The sequence below is a fragment of the Lissotriton vulgaris genome, chromosome 10, assembly GCF_964263255.1.
Source record: "Lissotriton vulgaris chromosome 10, aLisVul1.2, whole genome shotgun sequence".
NCBI classification, from domain to species: Eukaryota; Metazoa; Chordata; class Amphibia; order Caudata; family Salamandridae; genus Lissotriton; species Lissotriton vulgaris.
In genome coordinates this window covers 749,020,856-749,043,892 of record NC_141698.1, presented here as the reverse complement: position 1 = coordinate 749,043,892, position 23,037 = coordinate 749,020,856, and the positions used below count along the sequence as shown (strand labels likewise).

At 46.2% G+C, this 23,037-nt stretch overlaps 1 protein-coding gene across 4 annotated transcripts in view; it reads left to right on the top strand.

The window, feature by feature from the left end:
- Positions 1 to 23,037, top strand: part of ACBD5 (acyl-CoA binding domain containing 5) — a 308,366-nt gene that overhangs the window by 101,777 nt on the left and 183,552 nt on the right. For 2 of the 4 annotated variants that reach the window (XM_086941613.1, XM_086941615.1), the window contains one exon: positions 11,287 to 11,319. The exons of the other annotated variants lie outside the window; for them this stretch is intronic. In XM_086941613.1, the coding sequence (XP_086797739.1) occupies positions 11,287 to 11,319 (33 nt within the window). The remainder of the gene's footprint in view (positions 1 to 11,286; positions 11,320 to 23,037) is intronic. 4 annotated transcript variants of the gene reach the window in all.

Sequence of the window (23,037 nt, the reverse complement as noted above, 5' to 3'; positions counted from 1 at the left end):
CTGGTGCTGGAAACCAGGGTTCGAGCTCAAGGTCGCGTCCACATCCTGCGGTCCATCACGCTAATTGCGTTGGCTCTCACCTGGCATTCAGACGATGTGTAACCTGAAACCTCTGTCACCGCCCCCACCCCTCCCTGGGTGCCGTAAATATGAATGAGCTCTGTCGTGTGCTAATTCAAGCAAGCACTGGCCTATGTGTTTTACTGCCCTGCAGCTGGTGCCAGAGGGAACCATTCAGATGTTAATGGTTGGGGTGATTCTGAGGTCTGTCTTACCGGACACCAACCCTTCAAATGGAATTCTTGAGGCGACTCTTGCATCAGGGTACAGCGCCTGAAGGGAGAAGAAGTGATTGCCCGACTCAGCGCTGCATTCTTCAGTCCAAGCGAAGGCCCATCTAGGCAGAGTGTGTGCGCCTTGTGGTGGTGAAGGAGGGAGGGGAGGGGGGGCTAATTGTTGGTTGCTCATGTGGTTGAAGAATGCTTCGTGAATCTTAGGCTGCCAGCAGCTGCACCACCAAGGGGAGTTTTCCAGTTTTGAGTGATTCGTACAGTGCCTTGGTTTAATGCTTCGAGGCGCACGCTCCGTGCACAACTTGCATCGCTGATAAACCGGAGTACGGACAATAATATAAGCCTCCCTTTTAAATGCGTTTCTCTGTTCCCTTTATCTGGTACTCATTGTCTTGGCGTTTTTGAGACCGTGGCCACCTGTTCCAGGCTATGTACATTGACCTATATACTCCCTATTTTATATTTTGATTCACAGATCTGTTCAGTGCACGTTCTGTTGCTTTTCAGCGTTCATACAACGTTAAACCTTCGCACGTCTAAAACTGTAAACTGCGCTGTCTGTTCCACGCTGACACGTCTGTGTGTACTACCAAACAACTTAAATATTATCACTAATACAATGACATTGCAGTCTGTATTGTGTATCATGTACAGTACGTCATTAAAACTCCCTTCATTGAGTAGTTTGTAATTCCAAAGACATGAATTATTTTGTGTGGAGTGTATCCGTTCATGTCGCATGTTATCACAAATAAGGCTATTTTTCATGCTCTGTTAGAGAATGGCTGCTGAGCCTCTGACAGAAGTTTAATTGCATTTATTTCTAATGATAGTGCAGCAAAGTAAGGTGGGGAGCAAGCCACAGTGAGGGTGCAATCAGACGTGACGCACAATGTTCACAGTACTTTCCTCGCAGAATGTAAAGGCGCTGCAGGGCACAGTGGGGGTTATAGTCTGTGGACCTGGCTGGCTCCCCAGTCATGCAGCTCGACAAAGCTTGTTCAAAGAACTAGGCCCAGTGTTCTTCTTAACTGATGACTCTCCGTCTCTCCCCTGTCTCTCTCTGCCGGTTTCTTTTCCACCCCAAGCTGCTACTCCACCCCAAGCTGCTCCTCCACCCCAAGTTGATCCTCCACCCCAAGTTGATCCTCCACCCCAAGTTGATCCTCCACCCCAAGCTGCTCCTCCACCCCAAGCTGCTCCTCCACCCCAAGCTGCTCCTCCATCCCAAGCTGCTCCTCCTATCCCATGCTCTTCTGCCATCCCATGCTCTTCCCACAATCCCATGCTCTTCTGCCATCCCATGCTCTTCCCCCATCCCATGCTCTTCCCCCATCCCATGCTCTTCCGCCATCCCATGCTCTTCCGCCATCCCATGCTCTTCCGCCATCCCATGCTCTTCCTCCATTCCATGCTCTTCCGCCATCCCATGCTCTTCCGCCATCCCATGCTCTTCCTCCCATCCCATGCTCTTCCTCCCATCCCATGCTCTTCCTCCCATCCCATGCTCTTCCTCCCATCCCATGCTCGTCCTCCCATCCCATGCTCGTCCTCCCATCCCATGCTCTTCCTCCCATCCCATGCTCTTCCTCCCATCCCATGCTCTTCCTCCCATCCCATGCTCTTCCTCCCATCCCATGCTCTTCCTCCCATCCCATGCTCTTCCTCCCATCCCATGCTCTTCCTCCCATCCCATGCTCCTCCTCCCATCCCATGCTCCTCCTCCCATCCCCCAATCCCATGCTCCTCCAGCCAAGCTCCTCTTCCTCCATCCAAGCTCCTCCTCTTCCATCCCAGCTCCTCCTCTTCCACCCCCTCGCCTTTCATTAAGTTAAAGCCATTTGCTTTGCTATACAAAACCATTAGCAAAGCAAATGGCTTTAGCTTAATCAAAGGCGAAACCTATTGCATTTTCAATGTGTGTCTGGGTCTGTGTGTGTGTGTGTGTGGGGGGGGGGGGTCTGTGTGCGTGGGTCTGTGTGTGTGTGTGTGTTTGGGTCTGTGTGTGTGTGTGTGTGTGGGTCTCTGTGGGTCTGAGACACTGTTGTACGTTCACTTTTGCTACTTGAAATTCGACGCAATTTGCGACTCGCAAATGTGACTGTTTGTACATCTGGCCCTTCGTTTTCTGCTTCAAAGAAGTCTCCTCCTGTGCTTTTATCCACCCTTGAGCATTTTGAAGTGCTACTCTTCATTCATTCAGCTTCAAGTCCAAAGAAATACCTTAAAGGAAGATATGTAATGTGATTCCGAGTCTGCTCTCTTGAGATTTTTTGCCAGTTAGGGGTGTGCTCTTTCAACTAGCCATGAGAATACTTGCTTTCTTGTTTGTCTTGCCCAAATGGCATTCATCACTGTGAAAGGCCTGTTCAATAAATACGTTAAAAAAAAAAAATCTTTTTATTGAAACAAAACAGCTCCATCAAAATACGCATCAGACAGCAGTGGAAGTGCAGTCGTAAGTTCACAATAGATGACTATAAAAAGCCGTACGTAGGCGTACATAGTATCGGCCTACCTCCAAATCATGCCTCAACAATTTGCGGTGGGCTACGCTAAAGCATCCCCGCCTCCCTTTCTAGACCCCCCTCCCTGGTCTGAGCCCTCACCCCAACCTCCCTTCCACCCCAGCCCCCCCATATCATGCCCAGAACCTCTCATAAGCAGAGGCTCACGGCCTCTCAGTAAGTGGATGTACCGAATGCATACAGTGTGTGGTGCTCAGTGGGGGAGCTCCCATGAGGGGCTACCCTTATCTCATTGATGAAGCATCTGGGGTATCCATCCATTCCCCTCTGTACCTTCTCCATGCCTGCCATATCTTTTCCCATTTTTTGGGGCAGCCCGACTATTATAGATGATTTTCTCTGCCCTCTGGCACCAGTCCATGTCTCGTTCCCATTCCTCTATCGTTGGTAACAGGTCACTCCCCCAGAGTCGAGCGATGTTCCTCTTGGCCACCATGCTCGCGAAGGCAAACCATATCTTATCTCCTTTCGGCCATGTAACCTCACCCGTCAAACCCAGAACGTGCCATCTAGCCTCCAGCGGTACCTCCGCCTCAACCACCTCCTCCATGATGTCCTTCAGTCTGATCCAGTATGTACAGATTTTACGGCAGTCCCATAGGATGTGAAAGAATGTGCCCTCCTCCCCAAAGCCTCTCAAGCAGAATTGTGTTGTAGCATACCCCATCTTAAATTGCACCGTTCAAAGGGTGTAGGACCTATGGAGGATGCGTAGCTGCACTAATCTGAATCTAGCTCGAATCGCCACCTCCCTAGGACATTGTAGGGCCTCATTCCAGTCATCGTCCTCTAACAAACCAAGGTCTGATTCCCACTTACCCTCAATGGCCCCAGTGTGTCCGGAATATTATTAATGAGCTTTTTGTAGGTCAGTGAGATGGCCTTATCAATCATAGGGTCTAACAGTAGCCTGTCCTCAAGTGAGGCATATTCAGGTAGCTGATCCCCTTGCGTCAAGTGCGTGTACAAGGCATGTTTAAATTGTTGATAGTGTAAGAATTCGCCATCACCCATTTGGAATTCCGTCTGCAGGGCCGCAAACTCCACCAATTGCCCCCTCCTTCAGACGTCCCCCAGTGTATCTATGCCTATCAGGCTCCACTTGCGCAGGTTGCGGAGTTTCACATCCTCTCTGAGGAAGTCACCTTTCCATAAAGGCGTTTGGGCCGTTAGCTTCGCCTCCCACCCAAGCAACTTCGTCGCCCGCTTTCATACCCCTACCACTACAGCAGTCTGGGGAGGCAGGGGCTGGCTGCGCCTGGGTTGAGAGTAGAGAGCCGGAGTCCACTCCCAGGGCCATACGATCTACCCGATATGCAGGTTCCTCCTGTGGGGCAAAGACCCAGCCATTGATATTGATCAACTGTGTTGCCCAGTAGTATAGACGGATGTCGGGTACTGCCAAGCCCCCCTCATAGGGACCCCGCTGCAGTTTCCGAAGAGCAATCCTCAACACCCTCCACTCCATAATAGGGAGCGTTGCTCTGTCTCCACCGTCTTAAAGACATGGTCCGGGATCGGGAAGGGCGAGCTCTGCAGCACATATAGCAGATGGGGCAGGGCCATCATTTTAAATAGCACGGCCCTGCCCATTAGGGAGACCGGGAGCGTCCACCAGTGCTGCACGTCACTGTGAAGGCGGTCCAGTTGTGTCTGTACATTGAGCTGGAGAAATTCCGTGCCGGATGGTGTGACCCATATTCCCAAATATTGAAATGTTGTGCGCCAGACTAGGCCCTTGCAGCCAATCACAGTGTGAGGCTGCGGTCCTGCCAGAACATAGCCCAAGGATTTGCTCCAGTTGATACGATACCCGGAGTTCTCCCCGAACGTGCGCAAAATGACCATCAGCCGTTGTATGGACTCCGACGGTCGCTGTGTATATAGCAATATGTCGTCGGCATATAGTGATATGCGTTCCTCCCATCCTCCCCCCATGTCTATGCCCCGCACCCCAGGGTCCGTCCTAACCCAATGCGCCAGTGGCTCCATGCCAGGGCAAAGAGGGTCGGGGAGAGGGGACAGACCTGTCTCGTGCCGCGCCCCAATCGAACTTCCCGCGACATAGCACCATTGACCCGGACCCTCGCCAGTGGCCCCGTGTACAGTAGTTTCACCCAGGCGCAGAAGTTGTCCCCGAAGTCCAACTTCTCTAAGACTGCGTAGATGTAGCGCCACTCAATACTATCGAAGACCATATGGGCATCAAGAGATAGCAGTGACGCTGGCACCTCGCGGCTACCGTCTGTAGGACCCCGAATAGGCGATGCAAATTGAGTCGCGTGCTCCTGTGGGGCATAAAGCCCGATTGGTCCGGGTGGACCAGCGATTGAATCACCGCACCCAGGCATGTAGCCAGGATCTTCCCTAGGACCTTTGTCTCATAGTTAAGGAGGGATATAGGCCTGTACGAACTGCAGTCCCCCTGCGGTTTCCCTGCCTTTTGGATCACAATGATCGTAGCCAATCGTAAATCCCTCGGAAGCTGCCCAGTCTCCTGCACCTCGAGGAACATGCTGCACATATGGGGCGCTGTGCGGCTAGCCACACAGCCAAACGCCTCCGCTGGGAACAAATTGGGCCCAGGGGCTTTTCTGTCTGCAGGTCCCCCATGGCCTCCTCCACTTCCTTGACCATGATATCCGCTTCTAGCACATCCCTGTCCGCGGGCTCCAGCTCAGGGAGCCGCAGGGGGGGGCAAGGAAATCGCGACACTCTTGTCTGTCCCTTGTCGTGTGTGACCGATAGACCTCCTCATAATATCGCGCAAAATCTTCCGCTATTGCCACGCTCGTGTTGCTCACTGACCCATCCGGTCGCTCTATCCTTGGCACCCAGCTGCGGTCTCAATCTCTTTTCCAATCAGGAGATCATTTTATTCGCCTTGTCCCCCAAGTCGTACACCCTCCGTTGGGTGGCTAGTGCGTGCGACCGCGCCTGTTCCGTCAGGAAATTCTGTATTTCTTTGCTTAAGAGGCGTGCCTTATGCAGTCTGTCCCGCTCCTGATCCTGAGTGAGCCCCGTCCCACTTTCCAGAGCATGAAGGTCCAACTCTAATTTTTCCACCTGCACATGTTTGTCTTTACGCCGCCTCCCTACCTCAGCCTGTACAAAATCTCTGCCCACAGTCTTGTACGCCTCCCACACTGTCCCGGGGGAGCTCACAGAGCCTACATTTTCATCGAAGTAATGATCTACCCTCTCCCTGAACCTCTCCTGGAAGTCCCTATCTTTAAATAAAAAGGAATGAAGCCGAGGGGGGACGCTCCAATCTCGCTTGGGACCCAGCCACTGGACCCCCACCGGTGCATGGTCAGAAATCCCTCTAGCCTTGTGATGTCCGTCTCGAAACAGGTTCATGCAGTCCGCTATTGTAAATATGTAATCAATCCTAGAGGATGACCCATGGGCTGCGGAGATGTGCGTGTAGTGTCTCATGTGTGGGTTATGCGTCCTCCATAAATCGATCAAGCCCAGATCTTGTGCAAAATCCCTGAGGTGGCTTGCCCCTCCCCTACACAGTGCATTCGGCGATCTGTCCAAATCTCTAGCCATCACATTGTTCATGTCCCCTCCCAGCACCAATGTCCCCGTAGGCATTTCCAACAGCAACTTTCCATATCAGGGAGCGTGGTCGCGTGTAGCTTCGGAGGAATATATAATAGCGAGCAGAAATTCAGAGTGCGGCCCTCCCATTGTGCAGATAGTTCCGCAAAGCGACCCAAGGGATCAGACCAGCAGTGCCCCAGGACCAGTGGCAAGGAGTTTCCGATTAGTATACCCACTCCCTGGAGCCCGTTGTAAAGCCAGAGTGGGCGCGCAGGGTGTAGCCAAATCTGTCCAGGACCTTGCAATGATTCCCCAGCAGATGTGTCTCCTGTAGGAGGACAATATCCGGAGCGTGTCTGCGGAGGTACTTGTTCTGCAGGCCGTTCACATTCCAGGATAGTATGTATATGTGTTGAGTCCTAGGCACGTGTGATCCTGCCATTGTCCCCGTAGTAGCTAAGGGGTAGTGACCACCTCTCCCTACCACCCCCTCCCACCCGCCCATTGAGTGTGTCGATGGAGTCAAAACAAACATACAATACAAAAATATAGAATGAAAACCAGAACATATCCCCCATTTCCCCCCTCAACACCCCCCACCCTGCTACCCTGCTACGCCCGCCAACCGCGCCAGACATCCCCAACAAGCAGAGCGCCGGTAGCCCATAAAACGATAAACTCAGGGGTGAGTGGTGCAACCAAGTCCAGCATCCGGGGCTCCCCCCGAACCCCCCTTACAGTTCAGTAGATAGTCCAACGATCATCCTGAGCTAGAGCAGTGTCCCATAATGGAGGAAAACCCTCCCAAGATACAATCATGGCCCCCGTCCAAGTGAGAAATTAGCAACATCAACAAAGACAAATGCAGGCCTTCTATCAATACCCTCAAGACACCCCACGCAGGTCGAGGACTCCCCCCATTCCCCCCATTCTCAGCGACCCTGAAGGATTAGCATTCACAGTCCCTTCATACGTTACATGTCCACGAGATCCTGCCAGTTCGAATCCTTATACTCCATCACCTCACTCCAGGTCTGGTGACGCCGAGAGGCTGCGGGCCCTTCTCCTAGCCTGTTGGAGCTGGCTCTACCGGCGCCGTTGTGCCTCCCCCGCCGACCCCACAGATGAGACCGGAGACTGGGGGGGCCGTGCTCCTCCAGCTTCCCTCGTGGTCCGGGCCCCTCCGCTGCTGGCCACGCTCTTCCAGCCAGGTATGGGCCTCCTCCGGGGTGGTGAAGAAGAAGGACTTTCCCTCCGCCAAAACCTTAAGCGGCGCTGTGAAGAACATCATGTATCAGAGACCGCGTTCTTGCAGTTTTCTCTTGACTGTGTCAAACGATCGGCGCTCCTGCTGGACCTTGAGCGTGAAGTCAGGGAAAAAGCGTCATCCACACGTAAATCACCATCCTGTCGTGCCGCCTGTAGGATTGCATCCCTGTCTCCATAGTTAAGAACCCGTGCGATGATGGATCGCGGCGGGGCACCCGGCGTGGCAGCGGGATTGGCGCGACTGTGCGCTCGCTCTAAGACGAAGAATTTCGACTGTCTCTTGGGTTTCAGGCTGTTCAAGATGAGATCTTCTAGGAACAGTTCCACACTAGCCCCTTCCATTTTTTCTGGCACACCTACCACCCTGAGGTTGTTTCTTCGGGCCCTCCCTTCCTGGTCCTCCAGCCGCGCCGCCATCTGCCTCTGTTGGTGCGTGTGCTGTTGGACCTGTTGTAACATATATCTTTGTGCAGAGGCAGGAAATTTCTTGAAGAAACTGAAGTTAAGCTTTTCTTGGCCTCACACTAATCGGAAGGGAATTACCAATATTATTCTCCTTCCACTGATTGCTGCATTTTCCCTTCAAACTGGCATATGTTCACGGAAGTGATGTATTGATGTCTTTCAAGGCAATAAAACAGAACATTAGGGATTGCCATGCCTCCTCTTCATATAACTCTTATTTAGCAGGAAGAAACACTTTACAGGGACCCCTTTTAAATCCTCAGATTCGTCTTCCTAGCCCATAACAGTAATGGAAAATCCTGATTCTTCAGCTCCAGCACAGCTAGTGTAGCGCAATGCCATCTGGTTTCCCAATCCCCTGTTGTAGAAGTTCTGGGACCATGTGGTGCACAGTACATTAACCTACAGTATTGTGCCCAGTATTGTTGACATTGGATCCATGGCATACTTCCATTATAAAGGCACACTAAAGAATTACTACTGGGGGGAGTCAAAAGAACATTCTTAACTTCTAAGCATTCTGAAACACAATTTGTTTTGCAAACATAATACAGTCTGTTACAAAATAATTCTTCATAGATAATTCAATTACAAAAATATAGAACTATGTCAATCATGGATCGTTTAGGTCAGTGGTTCTTAAAGTGTGGTTTAGGGACCCATGGCGTCCGTTACTGCTTAGAAAATCGAATAATAACAGATTTTAAAAGTATATATAAATAAAGAAGCAAATTGTAAAAATTAAAATTTTTAAATGTACTGTAAATGTGAAGGAATTTGAAACTGCAGGTTAAAAAGTAGGTTAACATGCTCAGATTGATTTGTGGGAGCAGAGCAAGTGCACCAACCAGAATATACTATGGATGATTATTGGCCTTAATTTAATTTAGAAAAGCTTCAACGTTCATATTTAAATGACAATTTTTTGATTTTCTTTCTATTTGTTTGTGAATTAAATAAAATACTGCTCATGATTCAGTGGGGATCCTCGGGTTCCAGTTATAATCAAGGGGGAGTCCATAGAAGTCAAAAGCTAATAACCACTGGTTTAGATAACCAACAGCCTTAAAATATGTCAAGCATGGATCCTTATGGTAATCATCAGAAGCATTTGTTTTGCGGTGTTTATCTCATGTCTTCAGAGCTATAATAGGAATTCTCACTCAACTTTATTTTTGAATCTTAAGTAAAAGTTCTTAAAGTACTCCTTTCTAATGGTTACATCATAGAGCTCTACATCTGTACTGTGACGACCTTCCTTCTCTTATTAAATAAAAGCTCTATTTATCATTCTATATCGCTGACTTGTTCTCCTCCCCAGTGTTCATATTTCACCACATGCCTCGGTACATCCTAAGGCAAAAAAAAACCCACCCCGTTCTCAAAAAAATATATAATGCAAGATCATCCCTGCATTCAGCCTCATATGGTACCCTAATGTCATCCAATCAACATGTAACAACTAAAACCAGTCCAAATCTCACTTAACTATTTGTGGCTTTGCTGTTTGCGCTGGCAGTAGAGCTACTGACTATTAGTCTTGGGAGAGCCTTGTGAGGCGGGGGTTCACTGTGTCGGGCCACCACGCATGTGGTGCCTGTGTCTGTGGATGACACCCTGGTGTATCTGTTGCACCTGCAGTAGGTGCTCACAAAACTCAGTCAGGAAATTAAACTATTTGGGAGCCTGTCAGGACTGAAGCTCAATGATGGTGGTGTTTCCTCTGGTGGCTTGTGATCCCATCCTTCTAAAGGTACTTCCAGATCTAGGATTGTAATGACCAACGGATAACTTCTGGTACTTGTGGCTACAGGTCACACATTTTGTGGAGTGGTGATATAAGCTTAATTTGGGCAGAATTATTGAAGAATTTGTGTCCTCTGTAAAATTCTGGAATAAACTCCAAATATTCATAACTCCTTAGTTACGCAGTTGCACCATACGACGGTGTGGCTTGCAGAGGGAGATAACAGGGAGAAGTCACTACTGCAAGGGACAGTAGTACTAGGAAAGCTGCCACTCTGCTTGATGCAATGCTCACACCAGACCAAGAAGATACCAGCTATTGTCAGTGGTGTGTCCCAGGCATGGGCCATGGTGGTTTCAAGGGTGCTGCAAAAGCCCCCCTTCTCTGAATCCCTGCAACTAGAGTGGATCAAACCCTTTCGGTACATTGCCAGAGACATGTCGATGGAGAAATGGTATAAATCTGCCATTCCGAAAGGTGCGATAACTGCAAGCCAACCGGGGTGCTGATGCGGCACATAATATGAGGGACCAGCCGACTCAATATCTTTTTTTTATTTAGTAATAAAAGTATTCCTTGGTGTCTAGTCGGCCTTCATAGTCCAATTTGGTATAGGTTAAGGTGAATTTACTAATCAGCCCCACCAGAAGTCTAGTGCATAAATAAACTTTGGAAACCTTGCATCTTGGAGCTGAACACAATGTTCCTGAGGGAAAGGTTGGTTTAGGTACTCAACCCTTTATTCATTCTAAGTGTTTTGGAGTCTCGTCTGAATTAGTAGATCCTGACATTCTGCATATGTCCAAGTGCTACCTCGGCTAAGAAAATCCTGCGCAATTACGGTAAGAAATGCTTGTTATGCTTTTAGTTTGACTAATCCAGGGATCCTCATTTATCAGATAATATTTAGAACCTCTCGGTGCAATGGTGCTTTCCATTAGCTAGGTAAGACTACCACTGCTAGGTTGTTCATACCATACATTTCTACACCTGCATGGAGTCCAGCCCTCAACAGGGTTAAGGCTGCTTCAATGGCATTTTCAGACATTTCTCTTTGGACAAGACAATAGACTGAGTCAACCTCTTAGGTACTCTCACCTGCAATCTCTAGATCTCAAACGCAGCAGCAAGTTCTTTATCATAGTGTACTTGCTTAAATAACGTTTTCTATGTGTCTAGTTCTTTTCTTAATGATATATGATTTGTAAGGGCTTATGACTAGATTGTGTTCTGGTGTATTTTCTCGTCTTGGTCTTTTTAAGTATAGGCACAAGAGACTGTTAGTCTATAGACAATGCCATGTAACTCCATCCTAACCTTATTGTGCACATGCAAGATGAATCAACAGACGCCATACCCAGCTGAAGTCAACTTAACTTTTGATGATTTTTCTGAAAATTATTAATTGGTATGTCCTTTTCCTTTCACATGCTAGTACGCCTGGATAAAGTCACAAAATCTCTTGAAGGTAGGAATGATATACTTGCAGATATGAATTTGTTTATTTCTGTACAAAACGTTTCTTATCTTTGTCCTACTAAAGGCACTCTTAACAGTCTCAACTAAAGGTATTATGGAGTCATTTTCAACAACACATTTGGTTAGTTTTGCATATTAATATGAAACATACCAAAGATAACTCTGGTCTCATGGGCCTTACATTCATGCTTGAGACTAGAGATGGGGAGAATACAATTATGCTTGGAACTTTGTATTGTACCCATTCCAGTATCCCGAGTGTACATAGATTGTATAGAGAATGTGTCCCTCTTTTTGTATTGGAGTAGGGTATTGAGAATTTTGTGTACAAATATTTTATGCTGAAGTTTACTTACACATTTTAAGACTGATGTTGCGAATAGTGAAGCAATTTAATTGAACTGGCGCATTCTGTTTAATTTCAATAGATAACCTACCAGTAAATATATGTTTGTTGCAATAAGTTGGATCATCTGATCTGGCCATGAACAGGTACAAATAGTGAGCACTTTGCTAGCTGGAAAGATTATTTGAAAATATGTTTTCATCCCACGGTTGAGGGAGGCCTCATATTGTTTGATGTATCCTAATGCAGAAGTAAAGGTAAAAGGCTGACGGCCATCCTCTAGAGCAGCTGTCCATTTTCAGAAGAACACCACCATACAGAAATATCATCAACGCTAACATTAGGGTTTGCTTCAGCATCTTAAGTGTGGAATCATCAAATTGGATAACTCAGTCATGATTTTTTTTGCTTCTAGAAGAATGAACGATACTCACCACTGCAACACAATACTCAAACAGCAGGTGACATTTCAAATATTTCATGTCACCAGTTATCACTACTACTCTCCCACTAGGTGCATTCTTTGGAACAGAAAATGATGGGGGTGAGATGCAAGAGAAGGGGAACCTCGAAGAAAGACAGAGTTCTGAAGACCATATAACACTCAATTGCCAGGCTAAATAGTCATGAGCACCTTTAAAGGAAACATTTGCAAACTTTTTCTCTGGCTTTGTAGTGAGGGCTGAAGAACTGACCAAGCAAAGAACTGATGAAGCACATTCTGATGTGCACACCAAGTGGATTACACCATACCAAGTAGCCCCATATCGCTTGTTGGAATACTGCAAGTCCCTTGTTACTACTAGCTGTAAAGATTGGAGAGTCTTGCCTCCCTTTCTTATCTGTCTTGTGGGGAAAACAAGGATGCAGCAATTCTCTAAACGATGAGCTCCGTTTTAATGACAAAAGGTCTTTCCTCCACATGGGAATCGCATAACTCGAATCAGGGTAAATGTGAGCCATTGTGCCACCCACTGATGCGTCTATTTCCTGTCTGGCAATTGCAGCGCCCATTCATTGTGGTGCCCAGCCATAATAATCCTGACACAGCTTCCCTTGAGTAACTCATTACCACGGTGTGCAAAAATGATGAACTAAACCCTTCACACCCCTCATGTCCGGAGGTGTATGATAACTTATAATGCAAATCCTAACAAACTTCACTTTGTGCTCCATTTTATTTATTTGCAAGTGCGCTGTAGAGAAAGCGCACTCCATGAACCTCTTTCTGGCTCCTTTGGGCTTTTCCCTTGTGGGCCTCAGTAACCTTCTACATTGCAAATATGTGGTGATAAAAGGCTGCCACAATACACTCCATGTCAGAAACTTTGGTAATCTTCGTATCACATGCATGTTCCATGGTAGATGTCTTGACCTCAGTGTGGCTTGATCTCCCTGCAGATCTTTAATTGTAGCCATTATGAACGCCTCACCCTGGTTAGGGGAGACAGTCAACTTAGTAGCTGGTTGAGGTTGCGCCCTTTGTGGAATAGAGTCCACTTTCTCCCTGGCATAACATTTCTATAAGGGAGGCATAGTGCAACCAGTGCCAGATAGCCCGTTCGCTCCTGTATGGTAACTCTAAGCCCGCAGACCCGCTCTGTTATTCCCCCATGATACTGCCTTCTGGACTGGTGACAGCCCCGTGGTGTCCAGTTCTGCCAGAAGGTCCTGTTTTTCATCTCTAGGTCTGTCTCTGCCATAGTGCTCTGCACCGTTCATCACCTGCCATCAGGCCTTCACGTGCTGTCTTTATTCCAAGGAAAGGTGTTTTTTTCAGATGAAGTTAACGTCCACTACATTTTGACCCATTTTCTTAAATGTTTTTTTATTTTTATTTCAAATCGTTTTTATTGAGAAATTGAGAAAATAAGGAAAGTAAGAACAGAACACTAAGGCTTCAATTACATAGATTTATTCCATTGTGTTGTTAGGCGACACTACACAGAACTAAAATGAAAATGAAAAATGTACAGATACATGACAATCCAAGCTATTAGTACATCAGGTTATTCATAATGAGGTCAGGTGCAAAGCTAAGCAGCCGAAGGGCGATACACTGGAAAATACAGCATTAAATGTTCCCTCACGGAGGGTCAAAGTGAAAAGACGTTATATCAAGTGATTTCCAGAGTCTCTTATTGGAAGGCTGCCATGCAGCAGATTGCAACGTCGGATTGTCTGCTCCTCTCAGGAAGGAGAGCCATTCTTGCCAGATTTTAAAGTTGACCTATGATGTGTTTTCCCATTTGCATAAAATCACTTTACACGCCAGCGTTAGCATTAAGTCCAGAAGTTGGCGATCATGAGCGTTTGGTAATTGTGGTTCTAGTGCCCCTAATATAACGTAGACAAAGTCCCTCACTGGATTAATGTTGAAAACATGGTGTATACAATCAAAGATCTTCCACCAGAAGGTCTGTAATAGAGGGCAATGAAAGAACATATGGGCAAGCTCACCAATCCCTGTCTGGCAATTCCAACAAGTGGGTGTATCTCTCAGGTGCCACCTAAATAGTCTATTTGGGGTCCAGAACGTCCTGTTCAGTAACATAGATTTAGTCTGGCAGAGGATTGGGGACACTTTATTGGATAAGGCGGTACTATGGATCATATCCCAGTCAAACACTACCCCCGTTGAGTTAGGTTCTGATTCCCATTTGCCTTCAACCTGTCTGTGGGAATTCTTGGGCAAAGGGAGTAGTAGCTTATATACTTTAGAGACGAAATGGCCAGCATGAATGAGGCGTGGTAAGTGGGTCACAAGCCAAGGTGTGTTAGTGGCAAGGCTGCATTTTGATACGATGGCTTTCAGTTTCAGAAACTGATAGAAGTCCGTGAGAGACAGGTTATATGTCGCTTGTAGGGTCGAAAAAGGAAGGGGTTGTGTTCCCTCATAGAGGTCCGTAACCATGTTAATGCCTTTCTTAGACCATGAGTCCCAAAAGAGCGTCCTGCCATCTAATTTAAACATGGGGTTTCTCCAAAGGGCCATAAACGTGGATTTTCTGATTAAGTTAGTTTTATGGGTCTGGTCGAGCCTTAACAAAGCTCGCCTGGTATTCAGCATGATGTATTTGGAGTGAGGCAAGTGAGCCAGATCCATGGTAAGGAGGGTCGGTAAAGGCGCATGTGCGGTGATTGATTTTTCAATGGTTAACCACATTGGAACATAAGATGGGGAGTCTACCAACCAGTGCGCTCCCTGCTTGCAGAGGAATGCTGTCTGGTAATTTCTGAACAAGGGAAAACCCAGGCCGCCCTTTTCTTTTGCCAGTTGCAGCTTTTTCATTGATACCCTGGCTTTCTTCCCCCACCACAGGAATCCGCCAAACAGTTTATCCACCTTTTTGATGAAGTCATCCGTAAATGTCTTAGGGAGCATGCTGGCCAGATAATTCACCAGTGGTGTGGACATCATTTTAAGGGTTTCTGCCCTGCCCCACCATGAAAGAAACGTGGGTGAACATCCGTCTAATAATGAGGAGATCTTTTTCAGGGTTAGTTCCTCGTTAATTCTTAAAGTTGAAATTAGGTCCTTTCCAAAATCAAGACCTAAGTTCTTAAAACAGTGTGGTTGCCAAGTAAGGCCGGAAGTCGTAAGAATGACTATATTGCCAATGTTATTGTGGAGTTTGACCTCCGTTTTATCCTTGTTCAGCTTGTAGCCCGGGACCCTAGAAAACCCGTCGATGGTGTCCATGAGTGCGGGAATAGCTTCATCTGCTTTCTCCGACATAATAAGCACATCATCCGAATATGCGGTTAGTTTTATAGTACAATCTTGAAATGGAATACCGGCAATAGCATTGTTATGTCTTATGTGGTAAAGGAATGGCTCGATTGCTAATAAAAACAAAGACGGAGAGAAAGGGCACCCTTGCCTCGTTCCCTGTTTCAGACGCAAAGAGGAGGAGAAAGAGCCTCCTGCCCTAACCCTTGCAGTGGGATAGGCATAGAGGGACATTACTAGTTTCGTAAATGTCACGCCTAGGTTGAATTTATGTAAGACTGCTTCCAGGAAGGACCAATCAACTTAGTCGAAAGCCTTTTCGGCATCTAATGTTATTGCTGCAGTGGGTGTATCCAGAAGTTTTGCTTTCTCCATAACGTGCGCTAGTAACCTAGTATTATCACTAGATAATCTGTTTTTTAGAAATCCTGCTTGAGAAGGGTGGATTAGATTAGGTAGTACTCGCTGTAGGCGAGCCGAGAGGATCATAGCTAGGAGCTTGCAGTCAAGATTGATTAAGGAAATGGGTCTATAATTTTTCGGGAGGGAGGGATCTTTACCATCTTTTGGTAGTACCGCAATAATAGCCTCAGCCAGGGTACCTTTAACCTCACCTGTGTCGTTTATTTCCCGGAAGAGGTGGAGAAGAGGTTCCACCAGTAGGGAAGAAAAAGTTTTATAAAATTTAGCTGTGAACCCATCTGGGCCGAGCGCTTTTCCACATTTTAAGGCTTTAATCGCTTGCTCTATTTCAGTCGTCGTGATCGGGTCATTAAGGCGCAGTTGCTCTTCAGAGGAGAGCTTTGGTAAGTCACATTTGTGCAGGTAATCCTGAATCCTGTTCTCCTCCACAGATGTATTCTTGGCATATAAGGTTTCATAAAAGTCCTTAAATACTTCGGCTATTTCGTCTGGCTCTGAGTTACCAACCCCTGATGTGTCTTTAATGATATTGATTGTGTTCTTCTGAACTTTGAATTTTAGGTATGCGGCCAGGCTTTTGCCCGCCTTATTTGACTCACAGAGTTTAAACCTACGTCTCCTGTCTAACCATACTCCAGCCCTATTATACTCATACTTCTTGTTAGTCATTGCATTGAGTGTCGTGTTCTCCCTGTCTATCTGGTGTTTATTTTCTATTTCCAATATTTCACGCTCTAGTGTTTCCAATTTCGTTTATGGTCTTTGTTCATTGCTGATCGAATTTTAATGCATACCCCCCTAATCGTGCTTTTCAGGGCCTCCCATCGTACGAGATTGGAGGTATCCCCCCTCTTGTTCAGCTCCAAATATGAGTAAATGGCAGACTGGATAGCAATCCGGTGCTGCTCTTTATTCAGTATTTCATCATTTAAGCACCATGATGTTTGTCGTGAAGATGGCTTTATGTTGGTGATGGAAAGGGAAATATATGAGTGATCTTTCATAACTCTTGGTTCTATTGATGTATCCTCTATCCTCGGGACCCCATTCTTTGTAATAAAGATGTAGTCGATACGAGAGTAAGAGTCATGTGGGGAGGAGTAGAACGTGTAGTCCCTATCTGTGGGATTTAGTAGTCTCCACGCATCAACCAGATGGAACCAGTTGTCCAAGTTAAGAAATGCTTTGTGTGATTTGTTTGGTTTGAAGGTGCACCGTGAGTCCCTATCTAGGGTAGGGTCCATGGGAAGGTTGAAATCCCCAGCCAATAGGTGTACAGCCGAGTCTGGAATGTTCTCAACCTGCTTCGCCAGGTCCTCCCAGAATTTTAGATCGCTAGTATTAGGAGCATAAATGTTGGTAACATAAAATTCTGTGTTATCTCTGCTCAGTTTGGCTCTAACCCATCTGCCCTTTTCATCTGCCGATGATGAAAGAAGTTCAACTTTGGATTTTTTCGCTATCAACACCAGTACCCCGTTCTTCTTACCCACCGCCTCAGATCCCACCACCTCAGAGTAGTATTTATTCCTTAACGTGTAGAATTGTTTAGCATCAAGTTTGGTCTCCTGCAACAGAACAATATCCCCTTTCTGTCTGCGTAAATAGTCTAGTATCTTTTGCCTCTTTATGGGTTGGTTTAAACCTTTTACATTCAAGGACAGAATTTTCAATTTGCTTACAGTGGCCACGCCAAGTGGCGTATCAATTGTGGGATGTACCATCTCAAAAAGTTACGAACATTATATGATCCATATGATTCTTAGATAAGCTTGTTATATGCAATCCAACATGTGCATAGATTATGACATACCCCAGAGACATGTTAAGTACAGCACCCGACCAATCAAGATAGCGAATAGTCACGTGAGCTTGTGAGAATGACATGCAAACGTCAAATAGTATCAGTACAAAAAATAAGCAAGGAAAAGAAAACATACAACACATACCCTCCCCTACTCCCCCCACCACACCCTCCCCAACCGCAAACAGTAAGCATGGTGACTTGTGGAAAATCGCAGTGTTTTCCTCCCGTCAGTGCTTAATATCATAGGAACATTGGAACTGTTTCCTTCAACAATAAACCTTTTGCTAGTTCTACTAGTCCTACGAGAGATGTATCTCAAGTTTGGTGTCCCAGTTACATTCATGCTGAAACAAGGACCCATCTACGTAACAAGAAGTAAATCAACTTTGTGCTTTGAGTGAGCTAGTGGAAGCATTTATGAACATCTCCATCACCAGAAGTCCCTCTGAGGCAGCATATACCTAGGTCTAAGAAATTAACTGTGAAAAGAAGTGTCTTGTTATAACCTATTATATATATCACACTAAACCCCACCAATCTGCCACAAGATCAGCGTTTTAAGTATGGATTGTAACATATCGTCTAACGACAGTCAACCCATCATCTCCATTTGAAACCGTAATTAGCAAATACAACAGCATATAGTACGTAGCCCAGTAATAGGTCAGAACAGTAGGATGCCTTTAAGTCAATCATTCCGTGTGGCGAAATAGATAATATAGTCATAACATATTCAATAACATGGACTGAACCCGAAGATTAATACATTGTGTCGAATTGCAGGGAAAGCTCTGCAAGGCACCAATAGGTATCTATCCAAATGGCTGTAGCCCCCTTGTGCCACCTAAAGAACCACAAACCTGCCATCGCCATAATCATAAAAAGTCTAACCCTTGGCCATGGCATATCAAAATATCAGACAAAATGTCTTACATAGTTAGCTTTAAGCAAAGGATACTCATTTGTAACCAGAGGCTGAGGCTGCCATGTTGTCTGAATTGTTGGTGTCCATATCTCGTTCTTCCAGGTCATCCAGCATTCGCTTGAGTTTCATAGGGTTTGGAAAGATGTGAGGGGATCCTGTAATCCTGCGAGATATAAATCTTGGCATCCTTCCATAAGATGTGGTTGTGCTTCCGAACGAAGGCAAGGATCTGCTCCTCATGCTGGTATCGTAACTGCTTACATACAATAGGTCTGGGGCCTTTTTGGGCATTAGTGATCCTCCACAGCACTCTATGTGCCCTGTCGAATTCTAGGGATGAACGAAGGTCAAGTTGGTGGCCTGTGCGAACCACGATTCCAGGAATGGTACACAGGATCCCTGTGAATCCTCGGATCCCTCTGGTATGCCGAAAATGCGGAGGTCCCCCCTCTGGTTCCTGTCTTCCAACTCAGCCAGCTTCCTTGTTGTTTGGTCCGAGGCTATGCTCAGGCGTTTTAGAGCCGCACATGTTTTGACTTCAATATCCTCTAGTCGGCTGATCCTTGACTCCGTCTCTGTAAGCCGTGCATTGGTATCTCTTATGTCTTGTCGTATTGCTACTACTTCTTCTTTGGTCGTCTTGGCTAGGTCTTTCACTTTGTCCAGTCTGCTTAGGATCATGTCTATTGCATCACTAGTGACTTTCTTGGTTTTAATGGGTGAGCCTGGGTTTGAATGGTCAGATTTGACCCTTTTCAGGGTATTTTGCTCCTTGGCCTCCATTACTCCGGATCTGGATTGTAGCTGCTGGCTTGTGACTGCCGTAGCTGCAAGATCGTGGGAATTATGTGTACCCACCTCGCTAGTTTGTGGGAGTATCGCAGTGTGGCCAGCTGACCAACAGCAACTTAGAGGAAATTACACAAGGTGTGGCTGGACAATAGAGTGCGAGCAGCTTGGATGACGTACACACAGTGGATGTTAACAGGACAGAATGTCTTATGTGAGGCTCGAAGAATATTGCCCCCTGATAAGTGTGCACAATGACTAGTATTCGTGGGGTGGACACAGTAGCAACGCACTTCCTTCTTTTAGATCAGCTCTGGAAAAATTGAGCACCCTTCCACATCAACGGTAAGTGCAGCGTCATATATTCAGCAATAGAACACCCAGTATAGATGTACTCCCATCGTTGTTGTCGATCGTAGCGTTCCTGCCCTCGGATTGGTTAGGCCACCAACAACATTCCTCTTGGAAAAAGCAGGTCAGACACGCTTTTCCTGGACCGCTATGTAGCACTCAACGCCTGAGATTGTTGTGAGGTGCCACGTCCTCCATTTTGCAAGCGCTCTTTTCAATCATGATAAACAGACGAACAGTCCGTAACTGCAGCGCAGCACGTGTTGAGGTCGCATTTTAGTTAGGCTCAGCATACAAAGCATACGGCTTTAGGACAGCATGTAATTACTTGCGAGTTTGCCAGAAAGTGTTCGCTAGGCTGCTGCACATGGCCATTTGGGGGCCGCCAGGCACACGTGTCTTTACAGTGACATACACTGCATGCTGCAGAATCATGCACGCAACCCGCTGATCTGGATTCCTCTTGGAGGGACAATCCGCCGTGCCAGACTAATACGAAGTCATATTCAATGGGGATTTTGCTCGTTACCATCTATTCGAGCGTAGAAGCAGAGCTGGAGCATTATTTACGGCTGTAAATGTGGGCGACCGCCATCTTGAAAAAAGCTCCGTGTGATAGATACAACGGACCGCGGTGGCTGGGGTAATTTTCGAAGTGTACTCACACGTTCATTGCCGAGGCCAGAGATCCGTCATATGCCTTGCCGAGCTCGGACGCATCGAGCCCCCTGTGCATGGGTGGATTGAGCGGCCCCGTCCGATGGCTGTGGAGGGTGCCGTACATTCGCACTCCCGGCGGCGCAGAGGCAGGAGCGCTCCGGTTCCCTTCGAAGTATGGAGTCCCTCGAGCACCTCCACGCCTGGAAGTCAGCTCATTACACGCTCCTTATTCTCCGGTTCACAGATCTGGGAGTGGATCCGAGATTGGACTAGTGGGAGAGGTTCCAATCCCATAAACGATGCCGCATTACGGGAGGAGAAAAGCTCTAGACCGCCATTTTTCTCGGCGTCCAAACCACGCCCCCCTTCTTAAATGTTTTTCAATGACAATGTAAACATTTTTTGCATGAGTACATTAGAGCTAAACCAATTTTTAAAGTAGGAATCCCAAGGCCCTCTCCTTTCAAAGAACGATGTCTGGTTAATGTGATTGTGCAGAATACTTATCAATGTCTATCATTCTACCAGGGCATGCATAATGTAAAACATTTATTACTTCTGTGTCTCTTCTTTCTATCGCTCACCATTTCTAAACCTTTGACTAATCATGTCGCTAATAACGAGAGAATGGTCTGTTGATTTATGCTGCATTAAGGTAAAGGAATAAATAGAAGTATAACATAAAGTTGTTTTGCTATGATTAATATCCTCCCCTTTCTAGCTTCCCCTGCATAAAGTCAGTATTGGACACCATCTCCCATTACGCTCTAGTGTGATGTAGTATGGCTATAACTATTTATGATAATCAAGTATCTGTGGTACATATTCTCTACTGCGTTGTAGAGTAAGCCTTGACTGTTTTCATTTGCTTTCCTTGGAAAGTCATGCGTTCAAAGGGAGTAACTTACAGCCAGATGCACTGAAGTATTTTGCGTCTTTAAACCCTAAGTCATCGGATTTGCAAACTGCATATTAACATTTAAGCATTTATGAAACCTCTTTTGCTATCCAAGAAAGGCTGTCCAAATCACAAAAGGGGTTTTGTAGCTCATTCTAAAATGAATGCTTCCCCTCCTAATTGCGAATTACAGTGAGATGCATCAGTGGTGTGCAACCAGCCGCGGCCCGTGCAGGTAAGAGCGGTGGGGGTGGGAGGGGGGGGGAGAGTTCAACAGACGACCATTTAATTTTCCTTTGTGGTTGTCTGTGAAATCCAGCTCCCTACCCGGTCCCACCGCTCTTACCTGCATGGGCCACAGCTATGTTGAAACCACAATTGCAGTTACAATACATTGAATGCAACCCACTTTTCAAAGGGGGTGGAAGCAGATTTGCAAAGGGAAAGCTGTCCCGTTGGACACCTTCCACTTGGTAATACCCCGGGTTCATGGGACAACTGCCGTCTCCCCCCACCCTCAGTGTCTTTTAAAATGGTATGTTTCCTTAAAGCTGCACCGGTTTAGGCACTCTGCGAACACAGGCGGCTAGATTTTACGACGTGTCCTTTTAATAGTAAGATCAAATGGTAAAATTAGCAAAAGGACAAAATAGTCTGTGCCCTATGTGCGACCACTATGCTGTGTGGAAAGTGTATTCATGTTGTGCGTGATGACCACCAAGGTGCGATTATTGTATTATGGGATACAATGCTTAGCAATGTGGAGGATGAAGTGTTGTAAGAGATAAACCCAGAGTACTTGGATTAGCCAGCAATATGTGGCAGATCCCTCCGTTCTGTTCAAATGGTGATGGCTGGATTATGGGTGGATTATGGGCTGGTAGAGTACTGTATTATGGACAAGACCCTCAGCATACATGTCTTATGTGAGAGTAAGACGATTTAGCTGTATAAGAGTTAATGTGCAGCCAATGAGCTACATTTGGCTATTGTCCACTGAATATAGGCTATTAGTATTAGTTTAGGACAGAAGAGTTTTATATATGAATTGACATTGCTATATAATTCCCAGGCTAGCAATAAATCAGCTCTTCTTAATTCATCTACATATAAAAAGTAGTGCTCTGATTGGACTGTCTCATATCTGTGGCTGGAAACTGTAGATTTTACTTGAAGGTGTATTTATCTTTACGGCTTCTATCCCAAAGTTGTGGGATGATGTAGTTCTCTTGAAAATAGCTATGTTTTCTCAAGTGTATATTTTTCTAAATACTCCGTATCTTAACTGCTAGTAAGTTCCAGAGCATGGCGGCTTGTACTAAGAAATCAGTTCCTCCTGGGGATTTCTTACAGTAAGGTTGTATGATGATCTGTGATGCATGTCTGGAGCACAGTATTCTGTTTTGATTGTATTGCTTGAATTTAGCTTATAGGTATAGTGATCCTTTTGCTTGGGAGGCTCTATGGACAAATCAGAGTGCTGTGAACATTGCTCGTCTAGCTATAGGAAACTAGGGGAGTGGCTGCAGGACTTGACATGGATTCTCTTGAGTGCAGGAGGAGAAGGAGTCTTGTGGCAGCAATTTGAGTTAGTTGTATTTTCTGCATAGGGAAAGTGCGCCCAGGTATAGGATGTTGACATAATCAAGCTTGGCAATTACAAAAGAGGGTAGTTTGCACCTTTAGTTGGTATTCAAGTTATGGGAAAATGCAATGCAGTGTTTTCATTGTGTAGAGGGCTAATGATCCAATATTAGTGTAGGTTTGAAAATATT